At 44.6% G+C, this 23,724-nt stretch overlaps 1 protein-coding gene across 1 annotated transcript in view; it reads left to right on the plus strand.

Moving 5' to 3' along the window:
• The window catches only part of Dnah3 (dynein axonemal heavy chain 3), a 171,033-nt gene that overhangs the window by 100,114 nt on the left and 47,195 nt on the right, over positions 1 to 23,724 (plus strand). The window contains exons 42-49 of the mRNA XM_050143254.1: positions 9,187 to 9,290; positions 12,275 to 12,569; positions 14,769 to 14,948; positions 18,100 to 18,223; positions 18,336 to 18,492; positions 18,856 to 18,999; positions 21,190 to 21,856; positions 22,950 to 23,115. Of these exons, the coding sequence (XP_049999211.1) occupies positions 9,187 to 9,290; positions 12,275 to 12,569; positions 14,769 to 14,948; positions 18,100 to 18,223; positions 18,336 to 18,492; positions 18,856 to 18,999; positions 21,190 to 21,856; positions 22,950 to 23,115 (1,837 nt within the window). The remainder of the gene's footprint in view (positions 1 to 9,186; positions 9,291 to 12,274; positions 12,570 to 14,768; positions 14,949 to 18,099; positions 18,224 to 18,335; positions 18,493 to 18,855; positions 19,000 to 21,189; positions 21,857 to 22,949; positions 23,116 to 23,724) is intronic.

The raw sequence follows: 23,724 nt of genomic DNA on the forward strand, positions 1-23,724 counted from the left end.
CATAATATTTTTAAATTTCTCTTGATACTTTTTTCCTCATGTGTATGCAGTGTGTGTCTGCGTGTATGCATGTGCACATGTCTGTGGATACCTGTGCATATGTGGGTACGGAGATGCACAGTTGATGTTGGTTATTTTTGGTTAGTCTCCACCTTATCTATGGGGGCAGTCTCTCACTTGAACACAGAGCTTGTAAGTATAGCTAGTCTGTCTAGCCAGCTTGCTGTGAGAATCCCACCTCAACCTTCTGAGTGCTGAAATTACAGGTAAGCCACCAAGCCCAACCTGGCATTACATGGGATGTGAACTCTGATCTCCATCATTGCTGGCTTGGCAGCAGCAGAGTTTTAACCTCTGAGCCCTGAGCCATCTCCTTAGCCCTTGGAACTTTTTTGATCCGTGTGTCAGTTTCATCTAATCTTGAAGGGCTTAAAGATTTTCTAGCTATCTTTCTCTTACTGGTTTCTATTCTAATTCTACTCTGTTCCAGGAGTATATAATGTATGATTTCTATTATTTTAAATGCGTTAAATGTTTTATAGCCAAGAATGTGGCCTGTCTTGGTGAACATTCCATGCAAGTTTGAGAAGAATGCATCGTCTGCTGTTCTCAGATAAAGTGATGCATAAGTATCATGTACATTCAGTTGGTTGACGATGGCCGTGTTCATTTTAACTACCTCTGACTCATTTTCTCGCTGTTAGTGACTGATAGAGGCTCTCACATGGTTCCAATTATAATATGGATTGCCCGTTTCTTCTTAGCACCATCCACTTTTCCTTGTGTGTTTTGTCATTCTATTCATATTTGAAATGTGCAAACAGAATGTAATTAAAATTTCTTCTCTCTTTAGCTAGAAGTGAGGCTGAATTTTATATATAGTGGTAGCTTGTTGTTCATGTGTTCTTTATTTAATGTTCTATTGTAGGTTGTGTTTTGTTTTTGCTATGACAGACTATGTCTAGACATAGGTCTCCTTTTATTCATTCTGCCTGGAATTTGATGCTTCTGTTTAGTCAGCGAGGGAAGCTGTATTTTCTGGCTTCTGTATCTATTATATCACATTTGCTTGGCTTTTGTTTTGTCCTTTTGTGGTGGGTTTTCATTTTAATATCAGTCACCCACAACTTCAATTAGCCTCCTGTCCGCCTTGAATAATATTAATCAAACCTTTGCATATTCTGCTTCCTGCCATTTTTTTTTTAACATACCCATTAAAAGCAGAGCCCAGAATGAAACAGCCGAGGATGGGATTCTGGCTCCCACACTTACTAGTTGGCGTACTTGAAGCAAATTCCTTAGCCTCTCTCTGTTTTCACAGTCTAAAATATGTACAACAATAATAGAGCATGTCTGTGGTGTTCCTGGAAGAATTAAAGGAGTAATTGCATATTAAATACTTAAGATACTTTATAGTATAGTGATGCTATATAGTATAATACATAGCATAGTTGTTACAGTTTTATATAGGTATGATGTAATAGTGTGAACCAAGTGGTATCAATTGCTGAGCATCCCTGTCACCCTTGTCATTGTTCCTGGTAGACTGGACATCTCCCTTGTGAGCGCACCTTTTCCATCTCGTCTCAGCTTATTTTCTCCTTCTGATTTTCTGTTCCTGTTTTGTTTTTGTTTTTCTAGCTGATGCCTTTTGCAGCTTGCTAAGGATGCTAAGCCATTTCCTGACGCTTGGTCACATCCTGAACACATTTCAGGACTACACCCCTCAGGTTGGCCTCCACTCTTCATTTACGCTGCATTTCCATATGTTATTTTCTGCTTTCCTCTGCCCTCAAGGCGAGTCTGTGTCTTCTCTGTGTCTGCAGACATGGGTCAGGAGTTGCCTTTGACTCCACTCTTGGTCCACTCTGCAACGACATCTTCCCTTCCTCTTCGCATCAGGAGGGCCAGTGACATAGAGAGTTTCCACTCTTTTCCCAGGTAATTTCTTCTAGAATGTCATGAGCACTCTGGTGACCTCATCTCCTCTTTCTTTGTCCTGTCAACTGTGTAACACCCAAGGGACCAGAATTGCCAGAACACATTGTTACTCCGTGGTTGTAAGCCACCCAGTAGCTTTGATTCAGAAAGGGCTTTAGTGGGCTGGGGATGTGATTCAGTGCCTCAAGTATTTGCCACACAAGCAAATGAAGATTGGATCCCCAGAACCTACATAAAATTCCCAGTATATGGGGCAGGTCATCTAGAGTTCCAGCCTCAGAAGGTGGAAACAGCAGATCCCCAGAGCAAGCTGGTTAGTTAGACTAGTCATATTGAAAATATCTGGGCTTGACTGAGAGAGCTTTCCTCAAAACCAATATGAAGGAATCTAGCATGATTTCCAACAGCAACTTTGGGCCACAGGCACACAGGTACCTATATAGACACACACACATGTGAACACACATATTCATACATACCATACACACGTATACATAAAAGAAGTAAACAATAAAAAGTTGTTGGCAAAACTAAAATGACCCACCTCGAGTAACCACTGCGAACAAATGTTTAGAAAATTAACTTTACTTTTGTCCCCATGATAAATAACTACTCTCTTCCTGATAGTTTTCAAACTTATCGTTGATTTTAATTATGATCCGAATAAATAATATTCATAGGATATCTTTAAATGAATCCAAGGGACTGTATGCTCTAGATTAAAGGAAAGTCGATTGGCCGGGATCCAGTGACAACATATGATCAACTAATACCATCTGTTAGAAGCAGCCTTTTCTGTTTGTTTGGTCTGTGCGTAAGGATTCTGTGGCTCCGTCCTTTGGAGGCAACCTCTCTGAATCTACAGTGCCATTTGCTATGACCCTCCGCATCCCCCTTTCCTCACTGTGCCCCACGATCCTCTTATCCTCTCAACTATGGGAAAATGGTGGGGTGAAGGGGAAAGAAGGGGATGCTTCCTCCGTCCTCACGGAACAGTAGCTGACAAGCAGGAGAACAGCCGCCTAATTTTCAGTACATTTTTGAGCAGTCATGGAGAAGAGACCAGGCTTCCTTTCCTTTCTTCCTGAGCTCACTTGATTCCTCTCTGTGCTAGCCGGTTTCCCATTACAGATATTACAGATGCCTGAAATGCTCAACTTAGAAGGCTCACAGCTTTGGCTACCTCAGCCCGGAGTCATTTGGTGTGCAGCCTGAGATGAGACAGCACAGGGCACAGAAAGCCGCTCACCTCCTGGTGACCAGGAAACCAGGAGGAGGAGGAGGAAGAGCTGGCATCTGTGGGAAGGTGTTTCCAAAGGCCTTACTTCCTTCTACTGGATCCTGACTCTGAAAGGCTCCACCTACTTCCAATAGGGTTTAACACATAGGCCTTTGGGAGATGTTATTCAAACTGGCGCATTTTTTTTCCATCCAGTTCACCTGCTTTCTACTTAGAAGAGAGTCTACCAGGATTCTTTCAGTGTTTCCTTGCAGGGACATGGTTCTTTTATTGTCTTTTGCCTACCTAAATAGTAGCAAATCAAGACACTCCTAACCAGACCCCACTTAACACCAAAGGGGTATGCCTTTAAGGGCTGGGTGCACTTCTTATGTTATAAACTCTATTAAGTCATAGTTTTCATGTTGTGATTCCCCCAGTTAATTGTACGAATCAGCGACTTAGGAAACTGACCCAATGCAGCCATCACCACAACCCGGCTTTATCACCCCTGCAAGATCCTTCGTGAACGTTTTCAGTTCATCTCTGTTCTCCTCACTCACGGGCAGCTGAGGATTTAGTAGTTCATGTACATGCAATTATGTAACATATAGCCTCTGGATTTGGTCTCACTTTCTTATAATCCCCTGAAGACCCTTCAAATCCTTTGTAGTCATTTCACAAGCATCGAGGCAAGATTTCTATGTGTAAACTCTGACATCATGGGATGCTGTTTTCTTGGATTTTCATGACCTAGTGTTGAGAGAGGCTGCTTGTTCATTTTCCAGTCACCCAGACTAGAAATAATCACACACAGAAACTATATTAATTGCAATACTGTTTGGCCAATAGCTTAAGCATATTGCTAGCTAGCTCTTATATCCTAAACTAATCCATCTCCATTAATCTCTGCATCACTACAAGGTCATGACCTCCAAGCAAAGTTTCAGCAGGCTCCAGCAGAGATGTCTGTCTCCTGTGGCGGCTACATGGCTTCTCCCTGACCCCACCTACTCTCTCTATATATATCTCTCTCCCAGCCTGGCTATATTCGGTTAAGCCATTGGCCAAAAGCAGTTTCTTTATTAACCAATGGCAATAAAACATTCATAGCATACAGAGGGGTCTCCCACATCAACCTAGGAACCATGAGGGTGAATGGATATTGCCAATAAGAGCAAAGACAACTACGTTTAAGAGTATTCTTTAAGGAAAGCAAGCAGACCTTTGGGGGGATCTGTCAAGGTTGGGTTGGCATCATTGAGAGATCCTTGTTTATCAGCCAGGGTTTTTCTGTTCAGATAATGTCGCATTTCCCTCTGTCAGCTACCATTGTGTGACCTTTGAAAGGTCACATATCAGTCGAAAAGCTTGCTTTATTCTTCAGGTGGGGAAGGAAGCAGAGGCACTGAGATGCTCAGAGGTAACGGCATTTATTCTCTTCGATTTCTGCTCTGTTCTCCTTCCTCCCCTCATGCCTGGACCAGAGTTTGAATGACAGTCATAAGGCAAAGGAAGCAAAAGTGATTCTAATGAAGAGCAGAGGCCTGGAACAGCATTGGCAGATGCCTTCCTGTGTGCCCAGGGCTCCTTCAGATGCTTGACAGATACGGACGACTCCGTCCATCTCCACAGTGATTTTCTAGACCTGGCTTAGACTCAGATCCGCTTCACAGATGTGCAGAATGGTAGCGCTGGCCAAATTACATAGCTGGTAGCCCATTTTTAGTTAAATCTCTGCTCTTTGGCCTAAATGTTCCTGAATCAGGCCACAGACTAGTCCAACATCACAAAAGAAGAAGAAAAATATATTGCTGGTACATGCTTTTAGTCTCTTCTTTCTTATAAAACTAAATCTCTCAGAGAAGACTGGTGAGAAAATGCCCTTAGTTCACACCACCCTGTTACAGGCATTTTAGTTCTCAAAATGCACTTTGTTCCTACGGCTCTGTCTGCTGTTACATCCTTTTACATAGTGTCCACAATGCTATATGTCTATTTTTAAACTCTACTTTTATTTTTTGTCAGTAAGGAGGATCAAACTCAGGTTTTGGGGGATATTAGATCCGTGCTCTACTCCTGAGCTAAAACTTCAACCCTTGCTTTTGTTTTTGTTTGTTCTGTCTTATGTTTGAGATAGGTTATTACTATGTAGTCCGGGTTACACAGAGAAACTCTGTCTCAAAAAAAAAACCCAAAAATAGAAAAATAAAAATGTCATACCAGAGTGACTTCTGAGTAAAGCTGGAGGTGACGTGGGATGACAAACTGCAATCCTTAATATGTGATGAAATCAATAGCACAAGCATTCTTTAAAAATACTGAAGCCATGACTTAAGAAAGAGCTGTGATTTAATTCTGTAGACACTGCAAAGCAGTGGACAAAGTGGAGGAGGGAGGGGAAGAGAAGAAAAGAGGAGAGGAGAGGAGAGGAGAGGAGAGGAGAGGAGAGGAGAGGAGAGGAGAGGAGAGGAGAGGAAGAGAGGAGGGGAAAGGAGAGGAGAAGAGGAGAGGAGGGGAGAGGAGGAGAGAGGAGGGGAGAGAAGAGAAAAGATTCTGGTATGGTGCACTGCTCAACCCACCACTCCAGTAACCTAAAAATGAAATGCTATTGTAAAGGAGGAATGTGGGTGAGTTGCCAAAAATTCTGAGACTTCTTACTGGCAATAATCAGTACTCAGGAGAAAAGTAGACAGTGGTGGCACCAGTGCCCGGCTGCAGACAAGGCCAAGAGAACCAAGAAAGTCCTATCATAAAGCTGGAGGGGCTCAGGTGCGGTGGGCAGTAACTACCAGCTTGCACATTCTGGAATCACGCCAGCATGGATGTGGGCTGAACTCATGGGAGTAGAGTGCACCTTGGCTAAGGTGGGAAGGAAGTGAGTTCACGACTCAGAAAATGTGGGTACGTTTCAGGGGGGAAAGTGCAGTACTCAGCTTGTCTAGGAATGGCAACTGCTTCCCTTAACTAGTAAAACAATACGCAGCTTAACTGAATGGAACGGAGACCTAATCTACACCCTCATATTTATGGTGACTTCATTTTTGACAGTGTGCTCAGATAATTAAACAGCAAAAAGGATATTTCAGCAAATGGTGTTGGCACAACTGAATATACATGTAGAAAAGAAAGAATTTAACCTTTACTTTATTCCATACCAAAATTAAATTCAAAATACACCAGACCTAAATGCAAGAGGTGAAGCTATAAAACTCTTAGAAGACTCAGACTGGAGAGATGGCTCAGAGGTTAGGAGTACTGGCTGCTCTTCCAAAGGGCGTGGGTTCAATTCCCAGCACCACATGGTGGCTCACAACTACTAGTAATGAGATCTGGTGCCCTCTTCTGGCCTGCAGGGATGCATGCAGGCAGAACACTGTGTACATAATAAACAAATAAGTCTTTTAAAAACGTTTTTAGAAGACTCAAGGAGTGACTTAGATGTCTGGAGACAGCAGTGGAATCGGCAGCCCAATCTTAGACTTCTCAGGGTACATGGATAGCAGCTAGCAGAAGAGGTGGACAAGGGCTGAGAGTCTTTACTTCAACAGCAAAGCAAAATAGGAAACTTGACCAAAATAGAACAAGGGGGGAAAAATGAAGTCAAGTGTGGAGGAGTTAGCATGGTCTGAGGAGCCCCTCCCTGCCAGCGAGCACGAGTTACCAGAGCCACAGCTCAAGACAACCTCAGAAAGCTGGTGCTAAGTTCTCAGTAACAGACATTTTTAAAGTGAAAAAAAAAGTCAGAAAGGAGAAAGAGAAATAGATGTCCTGTAACAGCAGCAGAGGAAGAAGAGACGTTAGGAAAGATCTGTCTGCTCAGCTTGTTGAGAGACCCCTGTTGAGTTGGTGGCTTGGTGGCACAAGACCCTCTGAGAACCACTCTTGGGGAGCCCAACACAAATGCCACCCATGTGCTAGACAGTGGGTAAGAACATTGAAGCAGATGGTGCAGTGTTCAGCAAGGGGAAGCCTGGTCAGAGTTGGAGGTGCAGGGGAATGCAGACTCAGGTTTGAAGTGAGTGTGCACTGAACATTGGAAAGGACTGTCCAGGTATGGGGCCTGCATTCTCAGCTGGACTCCTGAAGGACCAGTCACACACACACGCACACACACATGCATGCACTCATGCACCTTTGTGCAAACAGTATTCTTACAATGAATAATGAGTCTCTGAAGCTCAAGAGCCTCCTCTGCTTCACAGTCTTCTGCTCCAACTAAGAAAAGTTAAACATCTTTTGTGGGAGACAAGATCTTACCATGTATCCCAGACTAGCCTCAAAATGGTACCTCTCCTGCCTTAGCTTTCTGAACACTGGGATTACAGGCTTTCCCAATACGCATAGCTAAATCTAATATCCTTGTTTTAAAACTGCACGTGTCATGTGATCCCATTCTTGTAAAATAGTTTCTCGGCAGTGTATCGTTGCATCGCTGATACATTAGTGCCCCTGGAGGATGGGCTGCAGGAACTATCATCAAAAGGTTATTTCTTCGTGTGAGGGTTTTATGTGGCATTATTCCTGATGAGACAGGAACAGACATCAACTTGTTCCTAGGGGCAGCCAGTGATGGACCACAGTAAGGATAGCACCAAAGTCCAAAGTGGTGCAGTAATGAGTTTCATTGAGTTACCTTCCACGAACAGGGGTGAGGGGATACTTATGGGAGCAGAACTGAGTCAGAGACAGCTGCATCACTGAAGCCCACCCCAGCCTGAGCGCGAGTCCACAAAAGCAGGAGACCTGGGGCACACTGTGCCACTGCAGACAGTGAACAGACTGGAGAGTGTCCTTTCCAGGAAGCTGTTGGTCTGAGTCTCTCTCCGCAGTCCTCACCGCTCATATATGCTTGGGAAGGGGGGAACTACAATATATGGCTGGTTTCAGAGCCTTTGAGTTGTTTACTTTCTGAGCTGAAGGAGCTTTCCTGCAGGATGGAATGTTTCACCTCCCCTTAGAACATCCTGTCTCTAAACCTTCCCTCCGAGATGGAGGTTTTACCTGGGAGGAAACTGCTATACAAGTAGAGATTTAGAGTGGTTTATTACTTTCGTTATTTAAAAAGTGTTGTTTTTATTAATAAGAATAATTTGGCTTGAGGGACTTTGGAGATGGTTCAGTCAATTACGTGCCTGCCATCCAAGCATGAGGGCCTGAGTTCGATTCCCCAGAATCTACATAAAATGCCAGCACAATGGTACATGCCTGTAACCCCAGTGCTGAGAGGCACAAAGACAGGCAGAGCCCTGAAATTCGTTGGGCAACCAGTCTATCAGAGTCAACGAGCTTCAGGTTCAGCGAGCGACTCTGTCTCAAAATAATAAAGGCAGAGAGCTATCGTGACATCAGTTCTGACTCCCACAGTCATGAGTACGTATGTGCATACACATGCTTACACACATGTGCGTGTTCATACTAACAAGTACATACACTACACATACAGGGAGGCGGGGGGAGAGAGGAATAATTTAACTGAGTGTGTAAGGCCAGCACTAGGGAGGCTGAGGTAAGAGCGTCACAAGTTTAAAGCTAAGGGAGCTGCCAGATGGCTGCCAAGGGTGATGACCTGAGTTTGACCCCTGGGACCTACATGGTAGAAAGAGAAAACTGACTTCCATTAATTGTCCTCCAACCTCCACACACATGCTATGGCATGCCTTTCCCACAGATAATTAAACAACTGCATATACTCTTAAAAATACGTTGTAAGCTAGGTTTGGCTACATAGTAAGTCCAAGCCCAATGCAATTGAACATTACTACAGAGCAGATCCCTGTCTCAAAGAATGAAAATAAGAAAATTTTACATAATCTTCACTTATCATTTTATATGGATAATAAAGACACTGGTCTTTTCAATTTTTTGCTCCAGTTTATAGTTACCAGTGGCAGGTTAAGTGTCACCGCGATTGTCCCGGCCTGATCGTATGTGTTTTAGATGCCTATAGCTAGAGCAATCAAACTCTTCAAATACAAAAGTTAACCTTGGTCTGCTAATGGCATGTTCTGTTTCCTTGGGTGCAGGAAGCATCTATGATTTTTACTTCCTCAAACAAGGTGGTGGACACTGGAATGCATGGACAGAATACATCACCAAAGAAGAAGAGACTATCCCTGCAAATGCAAAGGTAAAAGAAATGCCATGGCTTCCGGGATTTCCCAAGAACCCTTCCAGGGAGAAGAACTGTTGACGGGAGGCCGCTTGTTTGTTTCCCAGTTGCCCAGCCCCAAAATAATCACACAGAAACGGTATTATTTGCAATACTGTTTGGCCAATAACTTAAGCTTATTTCTACCTAACTCATATTTTAAATTAACTCATTTCTATTAATCTGTGTATCGCCACATGGCTGTGGCTTACCAGGCAAAGTTCTGGCATCTGTCTGCTCTGGCAGGTCCATGTGTCTGTTCTGGCGGGTATATGGCTTCTCACTGACTCCGCCTACTCTCTCCCTGTATATCCCGTCTAGCCTGGCTAAATTCTGTTAAGCCACTGGCCAAAAGCAGCTTCTTTATTAACTGATAAAAAAGCAACACATTTACAGAAGGACTTCCCACATCAATAACTACCAGCTCCCTGTGAGCATTTCCAGGAAGAGCTGTGCAAAGATCAAACCTTCAAAAGCATAGACGTTAATAGCAGAGAGACCTAGATTCCTTATGTGGGCTTCAAGCTCCTTGCCTCAGTTTACCCAACCATATAATGGAAGAAAAAACAATAAAAGATGATCACCAAGATTGAAGATAGTATACACACCCATGTGGCACACAGTAGGAGTTAGAAAGGTGTTTGTCACTATTCTGATTATTGTCATTATCCTTGTGGATCATAATTACATCTTGGCCATCCAAGCCTTAAAAATCTATTTTATATCCTCAGAAAAAGATTTCCTCCAACAGAACTCAGAAAAACAGGTTCTAATCAATGAATTTTCTGGGTAGTGGCTAACTCACATATATCCAGTTCTACAGAGAATACACAAAGTGAGCACTCCTGTGCCTCTATTAGTACAACCTAGTAGATGTTATTGATCTTTCTGAGGTGACTGTGCAGCTCTTCAGAGTAGGGTCACAGATGGCAACAGATGGAAATGCGAGGCTATCGATAAACCAGGCAGGACCACAGATGCTCTTAGAGATGCCTTAGGCAGGGAGACTCTGCTGCTCTCAGGGCACACGCTCTAGGGGCCAGTGCTGAAAGAAACGCCAGCACTGAGCTCCTCAGCTCGAATTGTCCTTATACAGCTCTGTTGTCTGAATTTTGTGGATTTGAAATTGTACTAAGTTCATATGGACAGGAGCCCAGTGTAGAAAGTATTTTCAGCTCCAGTGGGTATTTTCCCCTTGTCAAACAAGCATTCAAGTAGCTGAAAATAACACTGGACGAAAGCCAGCTGGCTTCAAGTTCCTGGTCTCAGCTATAAAATGGGCATCTTGAACCTGGTTCTGCATTCAGCATTGCTAAAGGAACGAGTGACTTCATGGAGAATCCTGGCCTGCTTGCAGCCTGTTTTTACCATGTCTTAAAGGGTCCCAGGGAAGACTTCGGGATGCTACAAGCATGACATCCTTGAATGCATCCTCTTACTAGACTTGATTCTTCTCTGCTCTGCTCTATGAACACATCCATCCGCTTCCTTTCACCCAGCCAAATTGTTTCTCAAAAGAAGCCACACTTTTGTTTGCAAAGGCTTCCAAGTTGCATAGATTTGGTGGCACCCAAGTCAAGGTCAAGTTTGATTTGGGGAAGCAACATTTACAAACTGCAGCGTGAATGGTACTTCCCAGAGCCACACAACACAGCAGATCAAGTTCATGCCTCCTTTTCAAACTAGACAGATGAGACCGCTAAGTAGAATACACATCCGCCCAGCCTTTGCCCCGCCCCACCTAAGAATCAGCTGTGACAAAATGATTGATAACAGATTTTAAACTCAGAGAATTCAAATGTAGGTAAGATATTCTACCCAAAGTGATAAAGATTCCAGAAGCCATGACTGAGGTCTCCAAACCCATTTAGGATCCTCAGAGCCAAGAAGAATATGTTCGATTTCCATCTTGAAAACTTGAGGGATTCAGTGAGCACAGGTTTCAAGACACAGACCTCAAGGTTGGGGAAGGTGGGTCAGGAATAAGAGAAGTCCAGGGCTCATATTGCATTAGCTTTGTGTCGCTGTGGTAGGATGTCTAAGAGAGTCAACTTAGAGGGAAAATGCCAACTGTGGCTGCTGGGTTTATATTGTACTCCCTGGGCCCCATCATCACCCGGCTGGTGCTAAGGTATACTATTACTGCAGGAGGGCTTGACAGAGAAAACCTACTCACTTCATGACACCTAGGAGCAGAGAGAGAAAAAGAGGACAGGGATAGGATAAAGTCCTGAAAAAAATGTGCTCCAAAGACCCCTCTACCCTCTTCAATGGTTCTTATTTCTTAAGTGTCTACCAGCTTCCAATAAAGCAACGAGTCGTGAACCCATCAAGGGATTAATCTACTGATGGGGTCAGAACCTCAGGATCCAATTACTTCACAAAACCCTCACCTCCGAACATTTCTACACTGGAAATCAGACCTTCAGCACTTGAGCATTTGATGACATTCCAGGCCTAGACTATAACACACCTAAACCTTTGAGCCATGGTGGCATGTGGAAGGTGGATCTTGCTTGAGACAGGGGGATCTTGCTTGTTTGAAAGGAAGTCTCCGAGATAGAAGCTAGACCCCATCCTTATGGTTAATGATTTTTATGCCAGTTTAGTATTAAGAATGTAGACTTTGGAATCATAGAAGCTGAGATTCAAATCCCTGCCTTTCTACTTAGGTCCTATGTCTCTTAGACAAACTGAAAACTTCTATATCTCTGTTTCCGCAGGGACCATAGCACTCACCTTTATGTGTTTGGTCCCATTCGATATCTGACAACTGTGTATTGAATGTCATTTATCCCCATCTCAAAATTGAAACTGAAAGCCCTTGAAAGGTTAAATGGTTGCTCAAGGTCATAAAGATAATAAAAAAAATGGAGCTACAGTTCAAAGCCAGATCCCTTGAATCCCAAGGCCCAGTCTTCCTGGTCCAGGACCAAGATTTTCTCGTATCTTTGTAAAAACAGGTATCAGACCTCATCATCCCCACCATGGAGACTGCCCGGCAATCCTTCTTCTTAAAAACCTACCTGGACCATGAGATTCCAATAATGTTCGTGGGTCCTACCGGCACTGGCAAATCAGCCATCACCAACAACTTCCTTCTCCACCTTCCCAAAAATATCTACTTGCCCAACTTCATCAATTTCTCTGCCAGAACGTCAGCCAACCAGACCCAAGATATCATCATGGCTAAGCTGGATCGCCGGCGGAAAGGCCTTTTCGGGCCTCCCATAGGGAAGAAGGCGGTGGTGTTTGTAGGTAAGGCATTGACTTGGGTCTGGGTAGACCAAGTCCTTGGACCAAGCTGCAGCAGCTCAGAGCTTCCTTACTCTCTCCAGCAAATGTTTATCTTTCCTTCCAACACCACTCCTCCATCTCACTTCCTTCTGCCTTCCCTCCCTCCTTTGTTCCTTCATTCTGTTCCTCCCTCCCATCCTCCCTCCATCCATCCCTTCCTGTCTCTCCTTTCCTCTCTGCTTCTCCTTTTCCTTCTTCGTAGTTAACAGCATTTCTAGGAGACTGTGGTGGTGGTAGCTAAACTCTGACACCTCCAGAGGTAATATTTGTGTCCACTTGCTTCAGATATGTGAGTTGTCACCAAGTGACAGCAGATAAGTAGGCGTTGGCAGTCACTAAGGAAAGGAACCCAGTAGTTGCCCAGAAAATGTCTGTGAAGTAAGAACAGAGACGTTTTCTCAACGTTCACCTTTGTACAAAGCACTTCCTCTTTTTTTTTTCTTTTTTCATTTGAGCCTCAGACCTGAATGAGATTAATCGTCATCATGATTGTACTAGTCTGGCTGCTGACTCAGGAGGTACTCATAATGCCCTTGCTGTCTTGGGTCATCTTGAGTCCTGTACTTCTAACTTGTGTATTAATAACACATGTTTCGTGGCTCTATTTATATCCCTGTGGACGCACATCTCCTGAAAAGCAAGAATCTTGTCTGTTTTAGTTTTCCTTTCTCTTCTGTCCTTCCTTTCTTCCCCTCCATCCAGGTCTCCCACCCTTTTTTAATGGCATATCCAAAACCAGCTTAAGCCTTGCTGCTAAACCAAGCTACATTCCTGTATCATTTCCAACCCTAGGTATAGTTTGACTTAATTATTTACCTTGAACACACAGGTAATGCTATGTCCTTTAATTTCATGTTTGCATGAGTTTATTTTTCTAAAGTTCCTAGAATGTTGACTCACACAAACTGATCATTCTATCAGTAATTGTTGAAGAGAAATGAAGAGAGCCTTTGCTGGATTTGGTGTCTCCCATGTGCCAAGACTGAGCCACGTGTTCCAGGAGGAAAATGTCCTTGTGCTTAAGAGACCTTGTATCCCATTCTTGCCATTTTGAGCCTCACCAAAAGCCCTAGTTCAAGGCCTTGCTCCCCGCAGAGTTCAGCTATTGTAATGCCCAATCAGGAGAAAAGGTTCTTACTCAGTAGTCCAGGACTTGCTTAGCACGTAGAGGTTCTGGGTTCAATCCCCATCACACTAGAATGTCTATGTTGGTTGGCAGACAGCATTCTATAGTACAAGATGTAGTGGTATATTATTTTCATAAATAAATTTTGCCTGAAAACCAGAGGCAAAACTAAAGCCACTAGAGGTCAGATAATGGTGACATACATCTTTAATCCCAGGATTTGGGAGACAGATGAAATGGATCTCTGTGTTCAAGGCCACCCCAGGCTACACAAGATCAGTGTAGAAACAAATTCAGGTGATAGTGGCTCACACCTTTAATCCCAGTACTGGGGAGTCAAACGCCTTTAATCCCAGCACTAGAGGGAATATAAAATGAGAGGAAAGAAAGACAGTTGGCTTAATTTATGGTTGCCCAGCCTTGGTAGAAATACAATTTCTTTTTTTATTATTTATTTATTTATTATGAATACAATACTCTGCCTGCATGTGTACCTGCACCCCTGAAGAGGGCACCAGATCTCATTATAGATGGTTGTGAGCCACCATGTGGTTGCTGGGAATTGAACTCAGGACCTCTGGAAGAAGAGTCAGTGCTCTTAACCTCTGAGCCATCTCTCCAGCCCTAGAAGTACAATTTCTCTAGTGACTTGACTACTTTGCTTTTCTGGTTTTTGAGTCAAACCCCAACTTCTGTCTCTGGGTTTTTATTATTTGTGTTACAATTTGAGATAAGCCTGGGTGTCTCAAGACAGAAAACACAACAAAAGGAAACTTTTGGTCGGGCCTTCACTGTCATATGCTTAGCAATTAACAAAATGTCTATGACACAGTAGACAGTGTATTTTGGCTAAGAAAAATGGCAGAAAGAAAACCCTTTCGCATCTGGTCAAGATGTCTACTGGCTGGGTCTAGAATGGGGGTGGGGTCACTGGAAACAGACTTTCTCATGAAGGGAGCAGTCATTGGTTACCCCTGTAAGACCAGAGGGTCCCATGTACTCACAGTGTGTGTGGCTATGATTTCCTTCTACAGATGACCTCAACATGCCAGCCAAAGAGGTGTATGGAGCCCAGCCCCCCATCGAGCTGCTGAGACAATGGATTGACCATGGTTACTGGTTTGACAAGAAAGACACAAACAGGCTGGACATTGTGGATGTTCTGCTTGTGACCGCCATGGGCCCCCCTGGTGGAGGAAGGAATGATATCACTGGTATGTCTAGGAAGAGTGGGCTATCATGGATGAATTGGTTCAGGGCCGTCTGACAGGAGAAAATGTGGTATGCTTTGCACACAGCTGGGAAGGTTTGGGTTAGCACCAGACTTCAAGTTGGAAGCTGCATGTGGTGGGATGGGAAGATGACCAGAGTCTGTGAGGAACCAAAAAGGCGGTTCCATAGGAAGAGGAGAGCAACTCGGTTGCATTTGCCTTGGATCTGAGCACGGCAAAGTCTAGGAAACCTTGAAGCCATAGGGAGTTTTTTATACTACTGTTTTCTTTGGCTCGTTCAAGCAGGAATGCGCTCCCAGAACACATAGCAATGGGTAGTTTTCAAGTTCAGCCATAGACAGGATCTCTGCAAAGTGCCTGTCATGGAAGCTGGTCCTCAGCAACTGCCAGGAGCTTGTCTGTAATCACACGATATCAAGCGCAGCACTGGACCCAGCGGCAGCACCCATGTTCCATGGGGGCTCAGGGAGTGCCAGGTGGAGGGAGCTGAGTGGGTTTGTGGGGTGACCTAAGGGGAGAAAGGAAACAGTGTTCCGCTCTGGACTGGGTCCTCTCAGGAAGTGAGGATGATCTGATGAGTCAGTGTCTTAATTTTTATCCAGAAGTCTGTAAAAATGAAGAGAGCCCAATGCTGTCACTTGGTAAAGAAGCTGAGTCACCCGTATTAGCTGTGGAGGAGGAAACTGGGTCGATTTCATGGTTGGCAAAGCAATCTTGTTTCCTTTGTAATCTGTCACTGTCAGGGAATGCTTACATTTGATGTTGATGCCTTTAAAGAGATTTATTTTTATTGTATGCGTATGAGTGTTTTTCTTATATGTATATATATGCAGTGCATTATATGTGTTCATGCATGTATACCAGCATATATATTATACATGTAATATATATATATATTGTACTGCATGTATGCCTGGTGCCTGTGAAGGCTAGGATAGAGCACCAGATCCCCTGGAACTGAGGTTCTAGAAATGTGTAAGCCTCCATCTGGTGCTGAGAACCAAACCTGTCTCCCCCCCCCAAGAGCAACAAGTACTCTTAATCACTAAGCCATCTCTCTAGACCCCAATGTTGATGTTTAGTGAAGTGATATTCAGTAGGAAACCAACAACCTAGCCTATAATGCCAGTTATTAGTATTCAGATGGAGAAACTGACGTTCAAGGCAATGTATTATGATTATTGCCAGCACAGTGATGGAGAACATGGCAACAAATAGTCCATGTTTGCCAAGCACAAAGAAAGCATAAATTAATGTTAAGTACTATTTTTTTCGTCAAAATACTGAGTGAGGCCCTCAAATTCATATACCTCCCAATCAGCAACATAGAAAATATCAGTCAGCCTCCACATGTATACATATACTCATACACATATACCAACATGCACATGTATATATACCTCTATGTACAAGTACATAGATCATACACATACACACACACATGCACACACACACACAATGGTACAAAGAGATTAAAAAAAGAGAACCCGACATTAACCTATGGTTTACATACAAATACACACATAAACATACCCACATATGAATACACAAATACTAAACACACACATAAACATGCTCATGCAAGAACACATACATACCAGACACATACCTACACATGAATACATATACCAGACACACGCATGCCACACACATACATTAACACATGAATACCAAGCACAAACACAGACACATAAAAATCAATCTATTGTTAACTTTTTAACAAGAAAAATGAACATATATGTATTTTAAAGCTATTTATTTACTCTTATATGCATGAGTGTTTCACCTGTGTACCATGTGCATACAGTATCCATAGTGTCCAGAAGAGGATGTTGGATGCTCTAGGCCTGGGGTCACAGATTGATGTGAGCCCCATGTGGGTACTGAGAATTAAACCTGGGTCCACTAGAAGAACAGCCAGTGCTTTTAATCACTGAGTCAGCTCTCAAGCCCCCTATATGTACATGTTTATATGTATGCTCACATACATAAAATTATAATACATGTGTGTGGGAAAACACAGAAACTACATATTTACGTGTGTGTTTGTGTGTGTGTGTGTGTTATATGTATATGAAAAACTGAAGGAGGAATTTCGGAGAAAAACCAGCAGTAATGGAACTCTAAGTTTTGGCTCTTCCCAAATCAGTGTATCAATGCAAACAACTTACAGAGCCCCAGTTCCCAAAATGCTAATGATTAGTAACAAAGCCAAGACAGCTACAGGCCCTGTAAGCTCTACGAAAGAAAGCAGAAGGAAGCAGTGGGGTTCCACAGGCCTGAGAGGGCCAATTAGAACATGGTAGCTAACCTGGGAACAGAGGGCAGTGAGGGAGACGCTATCTACAAAACCCTTTTTTTTAGTTATTTGGCTATTCTACAGGAACCAGACATTTTCTTTAGTTTTTAAAAATAGTTTTGTGAGACTGATGAGATGGCTCAGCAGTTAAGAGCATGTGTTGATCTTGCGGAGGGACCTGGGTTCAATTCCCGGGACCCTTGCTGGGCAGTTCACAACTGCCTGTAACTGCAGCTCCAGGGGATCCAGTGACCTCTTCTGGAGTCCTCAGACACCAGCATTCATCCATGCGCAGACCCATACACACACACACATAGAAATCCGTGATTAGAAACTGCGGGACTGGAGCCATGGAGGATATCGTCTGCTTCCAGAGGACCTGGCTTTGATTCCCAGCACCCGCACAATTGCTCACAACTCTCGAGACTCTAATTTCTAGGGATCCCATGCCCTTAGTCTCCAGGGCATCAGGTAATGTACATAGTGCACAGACTTACACATAAAATAGCTAAACAAATGTTAAAATAGATAAATAAGGATGAAATATTAAAACGTAAAGCAATCTTGTGTGCCAGAGGAGGCACTGTTAACATGACTTCTGCAAACCGTGGAGGCCGTCTGTATTCATGCTGAGCAGCAGTGGCCCCTCCAGCCACTCATGGCTACGAAGCACACCATGCTATAGTTACTATTGAGTATAGATGACTGCACGCGGCTAGGCCGACGCATCGATGGCAGAGCTATAGAGCAGGAGAGCAGGGAGAGACGAACTCTTTCCCAGGGTCACCAGGTCTGGGAAGAATGTGTGCAGACTCCAGATCTATGTGTTCCCAGGACGTTTCACTCGCCACCTTAACATCATTTCCATCAACGCCTTTGAAGATGACATCTTAACCAAGATTTTCAGTTCTATCGCCGACTGGCACTTTGGGAAAGGGTTTGATGTCCTCTTCTTACGGTAAGAAGCTCCTGTGGCTTCCTGGTTGTTGACCTGGTTGCGGGGGGGGGGGGGCGGGATCCCTCATTTCTGCTTGACTATGTGACCGGTCTGCCTCTCTCTTCCATCCAAGGTATGGGAAGATGCTGGTCCAAGCTACTCAGACGATTTACAGAGCCGCAGTGCAGAACTTCTTGCCAACTCCCTCCAAGTCACACTATGTCTTTAACCTTCGGGATTTTTCACGCGTGATCCAGGGGGTACTGCTGTGCCCACACACCCACCTGCAGGTCAGCCACTACTGTTCCTGTCTTGTGAATCTCTTGGCAGTATTCCTGGGTTGTACTAATAGTGTGGCTGATAGGATGGTCTTCCACTAATCACAAACTAATCATAGATCTGGAGTCTGCACACATTCTTCCCAGACCTGGTGACCCTGGGAAAGAGTTCGTCTCTCCCTGCTCTCCTGCTCTATAGCTCTGCCATCGATGCGTCAGCCTAGCCGCGGGCAGTCATTTATACTCAGGACACAGTACTTTATATCACTTGTCTTATTTATACCTCACACCAACCCCAAAATTTAGAGACTTTTTGAGAACCATCTCCACAAGCACTACTTTTAATACATTCAAATGACTGTCTTTGGCCTCTAGGACTTGGAAAAATTTATCCGGCTTTGGATCCATGAGGTTTACCGAGTCTTTTATGACCGTCTGATTGACAATGAGGACAGACAGACTTTCTTCAACCTGGTGAAGGAAACCACCTCCAATTGCTTCAAACAGACCATGGAGAAGGTGGGTCTTTTGTTTGTTTGTTTGTTTGTTTGTTTTTTGAGACAGGGTTTCTCTATGTAACTGCCTTGGCTGTCCTGGAACTCGCTTTGTAGACTAGGCTGGCCTCGAACTCACATAGATCCATCTGCCTCTGACTCCTGAGTGCTGGGATAAAAGGCGTGCACCACCACTGCCTGGCAGGCAAATCTTATTCTAGAATCATCTGGCCTCAGAAACAGGCCCACATAATCTCAGACTCTAGATTGCATTCCCTGTAAAGACCACTCTTCTCCCCAAATCATGGGAAATGGCCCATCCAAAAATTAGTCTTTGATTTGTTGATATTTTACTGGGTCCAATTTTGTTTCATTTCTATGATAACATGTGTAAGTTTCAGTTCACTCAAAATGGTTAATATTATTTATTTTAAATTAATTTAAGGGACTAGAGAAAAGGCTCAGTCATTAAGAGCAGGTATCGCTGTTTCAGAGGACCCAGGTTTGACTCCTAGCACCCACACTGAGCAGCTTAAAATTTACCTCTAACAGGGCCTCCAAAGATCCCCACCCCCACCTCACAAGCACTTGAACACACAAGCACATACTCACACATAAACACACAGGAATGCTCATAACTAAAAACAAAATAAAATCTTTACAAATAAAATTAACTTAAAATACACTCTAAGGTCAATTCATTTGGATCTGGGGAGGAAAACACAAATTTTTATAATCTGAACAAGACCCTGGTAAAACTCAACCAAAAGATTCAGTATCATGTACTTATGACCATTTTCTTCTTTATATTTTAAAAGTGATTTTAAACCTATATATTTGCATCTGAATTTCCTTTACCAAGCAGTGGTTATATCCCCAAGGGAAACATAGGAGTGTCGTATGCTGCATCCGAGGCTGAGAGCAGAGGGATTGACAGGTCCTTGTATCCCTGTATCAAAAGTGGGAAACATCTAAAGCACCCTACTCTGTTGTAGGAGCTGCGGGCCGCATTCCTGCTGCCCCAGCTCCTGGTCGCCTGGCTAGCTTATGCCCCGAAATAACAACACACAAATTGTATTCTTTTAAACACTGCTTGGCCCATTATATCTAGCCTCTTCTTGGCTAACTCTCGCACCTGGACTAGCCCATTTCTAATAATCTGTGTAGCCCACAAGGTGGCTTACCAGGGAAGATCTTAACCTACATCCATCCTGGGTCGGAGCTTCATCGTGGCTGCCCGGGAGAAGGGAGAGGAAATGGCGTCTGTCTGAGGCGTCTTACCTCACTTCCTCTTCCTCCCAATATTCTGTTCTGTTTACTCCACCCACCTGTGTTCTAACCTATGAGGGCCAAGCAGTTTCTTTATTTTTTAACCAATGACCTTCCTCCATCACTACTCTAGGCAGAGCAGAGAGGGGGGCTGTCGCCCATACCTCTGGTACAGAACCAAACATGGATAAACAATGCCATCCTTCTCCTGCCTTCGGTAGGATCTTACAAGCCAATCACCTTTTAGCAACTCAGGGACTAGCAGAAGTGCATATGGGGCATAGGTGTGTCTGTGAGGCTGAGCTTGGTGACATACTCCTTTAATTCCGAGAGAATCTCTGCGAGTCCATGGACAACCTAATTTACATAGTTCCAGGCCAGCCTGGGCTACCCAACAAGACCCTGCCTAAGAACAAACAAGCGAAAACGGTAGTCAGGGCTAGGGAGCTGGCTTAGTTGTTAAGCACTTGCTGCTCTGCCAGTTTGACTCCCAGCACCCACATCAGGTGGTCCACAACCACCTGGAACTCTAGCTCCAAGGGACCTGACTCCGTCTCTGACCTCTGAGCATACACCCTTGTACATATGACATGTACAAAAAAATTAAAAATATGTGTATATGTCCCTGTATGGAGGTATGTACATATGCATATAGTGCCCTCAGGGTCAGAAGAGGCTCCCCTCCAATGGAAGAAGTTACAGGCAAGTGTGAGCTTTCTGGTGCTGGTGCTGGGACCTGAACTTGGGTCCTCTATGGAGCTGCACATGCTCTTGGCCACTCCGCCAGCCCCACACAGCTGTACTGTTCTTCTATCCAGCCGTCACATCCACATATTGTTTAAAATGCTTCTGTTGACATGTCTCCCTTTTCACTCCCTTCCTCCTTCCCCCACAGCCAGCCTGGACCACAGGCTAAGGGCCCAGCTGACACTTGCCTTTCCCGCAGGTGCTCATCCACCTATCACCCACCGGGAAGATAGTGGACGATAACATCCGGAGCCTCTTCTTCGGGGATTTTTTGAAGCCAGAAAGTGACCAAAAAATCTATGATGAGATCACTGACCTAAAACTCCTCACCGGGGTTATGGAGTACTATCTGGATGAGTTCAACAGCATCAGCAAGGCCCCCATGTCTTTGGTCATGTTCAAGTTCGCCATTGAGCACATCTCCCGGATCTGTAGAGTCCTGAAGCAGAACAAAGGCCACTTGCTCTTGGTGGGCATCGGGGGCAGTGGGCGGCAGAGTGCCACCAAGCTTTCTACATTCATGAACTCGTACGAGCTCTACCAGATCGAAATCACAAAGAATTACACAGGCAACGATTGGAGGGAGGACCTGAAGAAGATCATGCTGCAGTCCGGAGTAGCGACTAAGAGCACTGTGTTCCTCTTCGCGGACAACCAGATCAAGGACGAGTCGTTTGTGGAAGACATCAACATGCTTCTGAACACAGGTGACGTGCCCAATATCTTTCCAGCGGATGAGAAGGCTGAGCTCGTGGAAAAGATGCAGACGGCAGCCAGGACAGAGGGAGAGAAGATCGAAGTCACCCCCCTGTCCATGTACAACTTCTTTATTGAGAGAGTGAGGAAGAACCTTCACATTGTCCTTGGTGAGAAGTGGGAGAGTCTGCATGCCCTTGGTTCTCTGGCATCTTTAGGGTCTTCCCTAATTCAGTCTCCTTTCCTGACCCCCAAACTGATCCAATCCAGGCACCAACCAACGGTCACAATCTGGGCTTCCTCTGGCAATTTTTTTTTTCAATCTTGCCCCAAACAACTGTGTTAAGCCTGTTCCGGTCTCTTCAGTTCTCTGAAGTCTTCAAGAAAGATCACAGCTTAGCACATTGCCTGGTGCAGACCACCAGGGTTCTCCTTGAAGGGTCTGGGCAAGCTGTCTATAACCTCAGCAGATGCACTTAACTGTTCTCTCCTGGTCACCTTTCTCTGTCCCTACATCCCTCATGCTAGCCAAGCCGCTGTGGCCTCTCTCAGATCTCACCTCTGCACCATCCTCTCCCGTGTCTGTTCTTGTTCATTCTAGATCTGTCTGGTCCATTGATCCAGAGTGGGATTTTTTTTCTGTGTTGCAGATAAGTGTGTGTGTGTATGCACAAATTAAAATAATCACTTTCTGTTAGGATGGAGATCAAAGAATGAAACCTTCTTACCCATGTCTTATAAGGTCATCCACCAGATTGCTCCCCATAATCCTCTACCCTCCTCTGGAGCCCGATTCCCCTCCTGGCCCTTCAGCCACACTGACCTCTCAATACTTCCACCTATGAATGCATCATGCTTCCTGCAAACACCAAATAAACAGTGAATGGAATTTGAATTGCAGAGCCAAGAACCTGTGGCTGGATGGAGATGGGGTCAGAAACAATCCATGAGCAACTTCTGTTAGTATCTAAACATGGGTACCTTACGTGAAAGCACAGAGAGAACAGATGGGACAAAGAGCTGTATCCCCACTAAGGGACCCAAATGTGCATTCAGGAGATTGGGGGGAAAAAAGACTACCATAACACGTTGAGACGCCATCATAAAAATATCCCACAATTCCTCGGTTTCCCAGGCTCTCATCATGGTTATTTACAACGCATCCCCAACCAGAGGCATCATTGGCCCCTGGGGAACCTCTCCCTTCCCTTCGTTTCTCCAAGCCTTGGTGGAAGGGAACTAACCAAGCCTATTTGTTGCTAGCCATGAGTCCAATCGGGGACGCCTTCAGAACGCGCCTGAGGATGTTCCCTTCGCTGATCAACTGCTGTACAATTGACTGGTTCCAGTCCTGGCCGACCGATGCCCTGGAGCTGGTGGCCAACAAATTTCTCGAGGATGTGGAGCTCGATGACAGCATTCGGACAGAGTAAGCGTCACTTTTAGCCCAGCACCCCAGGTGTTACAGCTGAAATCCCAGCTGGCTGTTCATGCTCTTTTACAGAGTTCTCGGCTTACGGGCAGAAAACAGCTGACATTTTTAAATCAAGCAACATTTGTGTTAGCTGTTTAGTTCAGCACCTTTGCTGAGAAAGAAAGGTAGTGAGTGCCAGTGAGACAGCTCGGAAGGTGAAGGCTGCTGATAGCCTGGGTTCGATTCCCCAGGACCCACGTGGTGGAAGGAGAGAACTGACTCCCACAAGCTGTCCTCTGACTTCCACGTGTTTGCCATGGTAGGTGCAAGCATGCACATGCATACACAGACACAGAAAAGAAGTCATATGTGATATGTAATTGAAACGTGCTCTGGACTCCGGATGCTTCTCCAGGTGCCAGAAATTGAAAAGTCCTGCAGAAGCCCTGGTGGTTCCTAAAAGGGTCAGAGTCGTCCCTGTAGACTGTCCACCTCCCTCTTTCTCTCTCCCTGGTTCTGTTCGCCTGTTTGGTTCTAACAGTCCAGTCAGGGTACGCACCCTCTGATGCGCTGATGTCCGTGACTGTAGAAAGTCCCAGGTAACTTCTCTGATCTCCTCGGCAG

This window comes from Alexandromys fortis, unplaced genomic scaffold (assembly GCF_014885135.2).
Source record: "Alexandromys fortis isolate MF-2015 unplaced genomic scaffold, M_Fortis_MF-2015_v1.1 scaffold_45, whole genome shotgun sequence".
NCBI classification, from domain to species: Eukaryota; Metazoa; Chordata; class Mammalia; order Rodentia; family Cricetidae; genus Alexandromys; species Alexandromys fortis.